The sequence below is a fragment of the Canis lupus genome, chromosome 1 (assembly GCF_011100685.1).
Source record: "Canis lupus familiaris isolate Mischka breed German Shepherd chromosome 1, alternate assembly UU_Cfam_GSD_1.0, whole genome shotgun sequence".
Lineage (NCBI taxonomy): Eukaryota > Metazoa > Chordata > Mammalia > Carnivora > Canidae > Canis > Canis lupus.
Genome location: NC_049222.1, coordinates 27,086,968 through 27,095,158, shown reverse-complemented (window position 1 = coordinate 27,095,158; position 8,191 = coordinate 27,086,968). Strand labels below are relative to the sequence as shown.

Sequence of the window (8,191 nt, the reverse complement as noted above, 5' to 3'; positions counted from 1 at the left end):
CGGGGAGTAGAAAGGCCTCCAACGAAAACCCGAAAACCCGCCAACCCGCCGTCCGGTCCTCCGCCTCCGGGCCCCGGTTCCTGCCGGTCCGCCAGCCGCACCCCGCGGTCACCCTGCGCTCACCACCACCCTCGACGCCCCTGCACCCCAACCCGACGCACAGGGTCCCCACTCAGAGCCAACCCACCTTCTCCTACTGGGGTGAAGGGGTAATCTTTGCTGGGACCCTCTGCGCAAGTGGAGGGTGGCAGGGGGCGTGAGTCCGGGAGCCCAGTTTTTTTCCCCCCTTAGGGTTCACAAGGGAGCCTACAGCAGCAGGGCCCTAATCCATCTGGTCTATAACTCGTCGTCTGACGACTGAAATACGTCTCAAGGACGCAAGATGAGCGCAGACTTCGTTGCACTAAGGCCACACAAACCTTTTATTTTCTAAGGACGAGTGGTTTGATTTCCTGACTGGCATTTAAGCATTAGGAATACACACTGCCTGCCATCGTGGAGTGAATAGAAAGGTAAATGAAACCGGAGCCCAGAAAGTGCAGCCTCTTAAGAAAAAATTTCCCAAATATTTTCTTTCCCTCTGTATTCACTTCTTTTGCTTCTCTGAGACAGATCCCCAAACAGTGATTCTCAAAGTGTGGTTCCTGGACCGGCAGCATCAACTTCCCTTGGGAAATTGTTAGAAACTCTGGAGGCCAGCCCCAGATCACTTGAATCTGGAAGTGGGGTGGAGGATGAAGCCTGACAGTGGACTCCCACCAGCCATCTAGGTAATTCTGGATGGCACACACGGAAGAACCACTGGCTTACCAGTCTCCTCAGGCAGTATTTCCCACTGATCACCAAATGTAACCAGAGGTACCAGATCTTGTTTACCACTTCTTCTTTTTTTTTTTTTTTTTAAGAAAGAAGTCTCCGATTTGACAGTAGAAAAACCTGTAGAAGCACAATGAATTGCTTGTAAGAAGTCACACAAGCAATCAGTATGAGAGAGAGAGAGAGAGAGAAGTGGGACTTCCCCAGCTACAGTCCGGTTTTAATATCTGTCTACTCCTCCTGAGGATTTGCAGACACGTTTATCTTCCAAGCTTCTATAATCTGTTTTGGTTGTTCCCCTGGTTCTTTCTGAAAGCACCTTCTAAGATAGTTTTCATAATTAAGAGGCCACAGACAGGACACTAGCTACCCCTCACCCCATCTGACAAGCAGCAAAGGAAGTCCCCATTCTTTCTCCAGCTGCCGCTTTCCTCCTTTTCAAATCAAGGTATACCAGGAACCTGGACTGGACAAAGGTAGGATGGCTTTCCCAGAACAACAGACACTGGGAAGTAGGGTGTGGTAAGTATGGGAGTGCTAGGGATCTGACTGGCCTAGGAGAAGGGCCTATTCAGAAGTGTTTAGACTGTGGATATGTGTATGAGATGTTTGGGGCCTTTGCATTGCCACATCCCTGGGGCTAGTGGAAGCCATAACCAGTCACTCCCAAAGTGTTGCCTGCTCCTTTCAATGAACAACCATGGGATCCCAAGTACACCCCTGCCTGGTGGTATTGGCAGGCCTTCCTGATAGTAAGACCCCAGTGTAGTCCTTCTGGTTGCTGATCTCAGGTCTGAATTCTGGGTTCTAGATTTTTGAGAAATAGTCCCATTGGTAGAAAGCTCTAGACAAATTTGTAGAACACTGTGGAGAGGTAAAGGCATGAGGGAGAGAGAGAGAGACAGAGAGAGAGAGAGAGAGAGAGAGAGAGAAAGAGTTTGTAACCTTCAGCATTGCGTCAAAGAAAGGTGTCTTTTTCAGGCAATAGAAAGACCATCACCTGGAGGCTCCTTGGTGGCTCAGTGGGTTAAAAGTCTGCCTTTGGCTCAGGTCATGTTCCCAGGGTCCTGGAATGAGTCTCACATGGGGCTCCCTGCTCAATGAGGAGGAGCCTGCTTCTCTTCTCCCTCTCCCCCCTCCTCATGCTCTCTCTCAAATAAAATCTTAAAAAGAAAAAAAGAAAAAAAGAAAGACCATCACCTGTTCATTATGAACACACACCCTTACACCCTTCGAGCTTCCTGCCTGAGACACTTTCAGATCCTGTCAAGCACTGGCAGCTCATCTCTGGCTATTTAGTAAAAGTAACTGATATTTGCACAGATCTTTTCTTTTATAAAGTAATTACATAAATACAATCTCATTTGCATCCCACTACAGGTTTTGTGTGGCAAGAGTGTATGACTATGATATGAATGAATGCATGATTAATTCATTAATTAATGTATGATAATTAATAATATGATTATTTTAATGCTTATCCCCATTTTCAGAGATGAGAAAACTGAGGATCCAGGCTCTTTCAGGGAAAAGCTAGAGGCAGAGCTAGGGTTTAACTCACATGTTCCCCATTTTATAGGCTCAGGGCTCATGCTGAAAGCAAAGGCTTCAAATTATAGGAAGGAGGCATAAGACTTAAAAAAAAAAAATCCGTTTGCAGTTTGGGGTTTACAGGATGAGCAGGCAGAAATTTCTTCTCTGGGGGCCACCTGAGTTCAGTGCTCAGAATTTTGAACATTTGGTTTATAGGAACGTGAAGGGGAGCTTGGAAATTTTGCCAAACGGGAAATGCAAACAACTGAATCACTCTGGGACTCATCTCTGACTTAGATTCTGAATTGTGGAGCAGGAGGGGGTGGGGGGCACTAGCCCTGCGGTTGAAGCGACCGAACACGGGAATTTGGGGGAAGGTGGAGGTGGTCAGAGCTTGAAATGGGCCCCTAAAGGTCAAGTGGGGTTGGGGGAATGGCCCAAAAGCCAGAGGAGACGTCCTCTGACGTCCAAACCACAGGCGGGCAGATTAGGAGTCAGCGACATTACCAACCCTCAGAGAATGGAGAATTGCACTTGGTAACGTGGGAGCCTTCACTGGCAGAGAATCAGCCCGGCACAGCGTTCACCTGTCGGGGCCAGGGTCGCCGGCTCCTTCCTAGAAGGCCGGGCCCAGGGTTCCACCCCCTAAGCAGACTTGGGGTTGGTTGGAGATGCTAGAGATGGCCAGAGGTGGAACGTGGAGCTATTACTCCAGGTACCAAACTGAGCCGAGAAAAAGAGGGGGGGAAAAAAAAGAAAAGAAAAGAAAAGAAAGAGCAAATGAAGCGGAAGTTTGAGGGCCTTCTGCGAGGAATAACAGTATAAATAACCGAAGACGTCTTGTAAACACTCCGGTCATAACCCCGAACATTAAACAGCCGCGGTGGCATCTGGCGCATCGGCCGCTGCGGGCTGCGCTGGGGCAGCGAGTGAACCCGGTTCCAGGCTCCCCGGCCTCGCCTCTCTGTTTATCTCAACTTAATCTTCTCCACCGAGCTGTTCCACGGCACGGAAGATGTTTAAATTAAAACCCAGCCCGCCGGAAGTCGTGGCGGGGAGCTGAAGGCGCTGGCTAACTGTAATCGCTAGGCAGGCGTGAGCGGTGTTAGTCATTCACTAAGTACTAGGAAGAAATATCTAATGTATGTTGCAGCACTCCTAGAGGTTATGGAATTTACACCTTTCATAGCTCCCATTATTTCTTCGCAGTTTGGCACTATGGGTTGTTTGGGTCCATCTCTGTGCCTAGAAAGCTTAAAAAAAAAAAAAAAAAAAGAAACGTGGAATTTACCTGCCTGCTCAGGTCATCAGTTCAACCTCGGAATACACGAAAATCGAAGTTTCCTTTTCTGGTGTGTTTTTCCCTTGAATCGTGTAACTGTTAGTAACCGCAATCCTGCCCTTTTTTTGAGTTCACAGTTATATTATTTCTAATTGTCTCCAAAGTAACCTGTAAACCTGAGACCAGAGTTTCTATTTGAAGTTTCAGTGCAAAATGTGATCCGCACCTTCACAGGGGAAATTGTGTTTAATCTTTTTCATCTCTAGAAGTTTGGATTGAGGTTCAAAAGAATCACTTTTATTATCAAGCTTCCCCATACTCTCCTGCTTTTCTATTCTGTATATATATATTTAATATATATATATATATTAAAAAGCACACCAATTTCAGGGCTTTTAGCAATATAAAGAAAGATTTATTTTCGAAAGTAGCAAAACTTGTTTGAAAAAAATATATCTTTAAGTGAATTACTTTATAAATGTGACTATCAAAGTCAGTTATTCTATGAACTACATTTTACAACATATGGTACAAAAGATACACATTGATAGGCTCTTATTATCTATTTATATATTTATAATTACATATTGCACTTGGACCAGCAAGGCTCGCAGAGTCATTCACCGCAGAAGTTAATAAAGTTAAATAGATGGGAATCTTTGTAAGTACAATTGATCTCCTCAGGTTTGGAAACGAATCTCCTCGTCGCTGTAAAGTGTTCTCGCGGGGGGGTGGGGGAGAGGGGGGCAGGGAGAGGAACGTTGCGAGGGGGAAGCAGAGACAGAGAGCAAGGGAGGGCAGGGGTCGCCTTCCCGGGCGGGGCCCGCTCCCCCCCGGGAGCGCGCCTTTCCCAGACTCGCACCTCCAAGGTCAGGACGCTGTGGTTCCACATAAGCGGCTCGCGGTCACCACTTCTTTCAGGTCACTCTCGGGTTTCCCGGCCACCATAAAGGGCCACGTCTGCAGGAGAGAAGAGGGTGGAGGCGTAAGTGGTAAGTGGCCTTGGAGGCAGGGTGGTGGTGGGCTCCGAGCCTGAGACCAGAGGAGAGGGCGGGGGTGGGGTGGGGTGGGGGGCGGCCAGGCAGCGAGTTGGAGAGACCCACTATCTATCTCTGCAATTTGCTGGGTGTTCTAGGGCGCCCCGTGGATGAATAAAGAAAAAGCACGGTTGGTGCTTTGCTCCGGGTGGCGGAGCAAAGGGGTTCATCCTACGTTGTAAGAGAAACCCAAGAGAGGAGGCCCCTGGAAAGCTCACAGTGCCCGCGGCCGTGGCATCACGCGGAGGCAGCTGAGCCGAAGCAGGGAAGCCAAGAAGGACCTCGTGCGGGGTGGACACCCGGTTGGAGGCGAAGCGACTTTCGGGGCCCTCTCCTGAGGCCCTGGCTAGATTTCCCGGCCCTCTCGCTTTCATCCCCGTCTATTTTTCTCCTGCCAACTTTCATTTCCTCCCTGACAAACACGGGCTTTGACCACAGTTTCTAAATTTTAATCGCTGGCTCTTAAGGGGGTGGGGGGGGATAATGCTAATAAAAGAATATACACGCATATTTTAAGATCATCTTCCTACTGGGCTGAGCGAACATCGCCTTTTCTCTTCCCTTCTCCGAGGTGTTTTATAATAAAGCTGTCTTAAATTTCTTGATTCGAAGATGAACGCAGCAGCAACTGTAAATGAAGTAATTGCTTTCATTTTAGTTCCAGATTTTAATAAACCATTTGCTCATTTTTTCGAAAAAGGAGAGACTTTTAACTTAAGAGGGAAAAATATTTACTAGGGCAAAACGTGGCTTTGCATCCCCTCCCCCCAATTCCTGAAACCAGTTTGAGTGAGAAGACAATTCAAAGCTTCAAACCTCTCCTACCAGTGCTGGCCGATAAGACGACTTTTAAGAGGAAAATCTCTCATTCTTATCATATATAAACAAAGGTGCTAGTAAGTCGTGGTTGTTGTTTTTCTCTAGAGTCTGGAATTCTTAAAATTAAATCAAATAAAAAAGGAAGTAAACTGTACTTCTTACATAGCAAAATACATTTGAGAGAAAATTAGCCTCAATGAGAATTACTTTTTAAAACAAAATTTGAAAGACAGGCTGAATGGGCATTACATTTTAAGATAAAATGTAACACATTTTTAAATCTTCGATGAGGGTGACCTTAAATTATATTTTAATATCACTTATCACATTAATATTTGGGAGAATTTACCGATTTTTGCTGATATTTGCTAGAGCTTCTGGGATTTAAAAATGTCAACCGACCCATAAGAGCAGCGCAGAATATTCAAGTAGCTGGGGACTTACATGACAATTATGGGGGCGTGAATCTGTCTATATCTAATGGTGCTAAATATGCCCGGGAAAGAAACAGAGTTGGGTGTTTTTATGTCCAAAAACGGGAGGGGGGGAATGGAATTCTCCTTCAGCTAAAAGAAGAACGGGATTAATAAAATGCCCTCTGGGCGCTCAGCAGTTTGCCTGACGGACCCCTCCCTGTTTGCCAGCTCCGCGCACTTGCAAGCTCTTAATGGGGCTGCCACGTCCAACGCCGGCATAAATCACGGGCGCTCGGCGGCCTGCGGCGCAGGGAGCGCGGGCCCTCCCGCCGGGGTCCCCGGGGGCGCGCGGGGCGGCGGTGGCCCAGGGGCGCGCGCTCCCACGGGCTGCCGCGGCTGCGGGCGCGGGCGCGGGCGCGGGCGCGGGGCGGGGGCGCTCGGACGGCCTTACCAGGTTGACCGGGTGAATGTAACCGTTCTCGTACTTGTCGTTAGCCAGGATCTGCCTCAAGTGCGCGATGTAGCTGGACGCCAGCCGGAGCGTGTCCAGCTTGGAGAGCTTGGTGTCCGGGGGCACCCAGGGCAGGGTGGTCTTGAGCCTGGAGAAGGCCTTGCTCAGCACCCGCATCCGGGCCCGCTCGCGCGCGTTGGCCGCGTTGCGCTGGACCTGCTTCCCCTCCTGGCTGACGCCGCTCAAGGGGCTCTTCTTGGTGGGCGCTTTCCTCCTCTTGCCCAGGCCTCCGCGGCCCTTCTGGGGTGACCCCGCCTCGCAGTTGGAGCTCTCCTCGGTGCTCTCGTTGGAAGTCACAAACTCTTTGCTCGAGTCCATTTTCAGCCCGTCACAGTCCAGCATCTCCACCTCTTGAAGATCCTCCACATCGCTGAGGGAGCCAGTGGACATGTTTGGGGGCGAGAATGAGGGAGAGAGAGGCGAAAGGGAGAGCGCGCGCGCCAGCGAGCCCCTGGCCAGCGGGCCCCCGGGACTGGGGTGCGGAGCGGCCACCGCCGGTTGGGGACTGGAGCGGGGGTCTGGTTGAGCCTCACAGCCCTTTCCCCTTCGCGAGGTTGTGAGAAGGAACCGAGAGGGCTTCTTCGGGGAGGAACTCGGCTCTGTTTCCCCACCTCCGGAGTCGCGGCCGCAGAGGAGTGTGAGAGAGCGCTGAGGAATTTGGTGGACACTAGGAATTTATCTGGGGAATAGAGAGGCGGACCCTTGTAGCCCAGGGGAGGGGCCTGCTAGGCCCCAGCGGACTCTGAGACCCCTTTCACAACCGGAGGGAAACTCTTACGCACAGACCCCGATTTCCAACTTGTAATGTAAATCAACTCAACTGCAACTCCGAGCACCAGTTGCTTCTTCCACTTTAGCCAAGGAAGAGCGCGCCCCACCCACAGCCCCTCTCCAGGGCCATCTCCTAAGGCCCCTTTTCCTCTTAAGAGGTCATAGCTGCTGGTTTTTTAGGGCTTCAGAGAAATGACCGGATCCTTTTGCTCTTTGTGGGCCTACCGACCACAAATCTCACAAACATCCCCCTGTCCCCTCTTCCCGAAATTAAAACACCAAATAAAACCCAGACAGGGGTCAGCTCCCTCCTACCAATACCCCTAAGACTCTGTGGATTTACCTAGATATCGTCCTGCCTTAAGCGGGGTAAATTAACAAAACAAGCGCTTCACTGAATCTTTAGGGTGATGCAGAGAAAGTACCTAAACATCCATCTGCATCTGGCCGCTTTAAAAAAATATGAAGGCACTGCCTGTGTGTACACAAACATACTTGACCATCACACACCCACGTACAATACAGTTGAGTAGAATGGGGGGAGTGAATAATATGTGTGCGGAAAATATTTTGTTAATTGATCATCTTTTCTTCATAAAATTAAAACTTTCCCCAAAGTGTCTTTCTAGAAATGCATTTAATAATGTCTTAAAACTCTTAGCTGCTCTCAGCCAGATGTTACCTTCCCTGAGACTTCTTGTTTTCTCCCTCCCAATGCCTTTGCCTCCTCCTTACTGCCTCTTTGCTACCTGGGTTCCCCCATGTGCATCTGGTATCACAGAACAGTAAGCAGTGTTGTCCCTTCAGGAAAGCCTTCCCCCCCCCCCCAACCTCCCAGTCTCTAACCCCAGCCTGGACCATCTTTCCTGAAGAATAAGAAAAATCTGGAGAGTAAGTGAAAAGCGAAGGGAACCAGAAAGCAAGAGATTGCGTAAAATCGATGAAATAAAATTGGAAAGACGGAATGCATGAATCTCTCTTAGGAATTCTTCTTCAGGTTTTCTTT

At 49.2% G+C, this 8,191-nt stretch overlaps 1 protein-coding gene and 1 non-coding gene across 2 annotated transcripts; both read right to left on the bottom strand.

Annotated features, from left to right (window-relative positions):
• Positions 1-394: 394 nt before the first annotated feature.
• On the bottom strand, positions 395-1,878 carry LOC119870649. The gene is made up of 2 exons (XR_005353050.1): positions 1,817-1,878; positions 395-936 (listed from the first exon to the last, which is right to left on the bottom strand). It is a non-coding gene; the product is annotated as a basic salivary proline-rich protein 4-like (transcript).
• Positions 1,879-4,015: 2,137 nt separating this feature from the next.
• TCF21 (transcription factor 21) lies at positions 4,016-7,216 on the bottom strand. The gene is made up of 2 exons (XM_038526056.1): positions 6,355-7,216; positions 4,016-4,591 (listed from the first exon to the last, which is right to left on the bottom strand). The coding sequence occupies exons 1-2, from the start codon at positions 6,802-6,804 to the stop codon at positions 4,502-4,504; spliced, it is 540 nt and encodes a 179-aa protein (XP_038381984.1). The 5' UTR covers positions 6,805-7,216; the 3' UTR covers positions 4,016-4,501.
• Positions 7,217-8,191: the final 975 nt, after the last annotated feature.

Bases quoted from the DNA above. Each gene is read 5' to 3' on its own strand.
- TCF21 (XM_038526056.1), bottom strand. From the start codon at position 6,804: ATGTCCACTGGCTCCCTCAGCGATGTGGAGGATCTTCAAGAGGTGGAG. The intron at 4,592-6,354 runs GTAAGGCCGTCC...TCTCTCCTGCAG, and splicing joins ACATTCACCCGGTCAACCTG to ACGTGGCCCTTTATGGTGGC.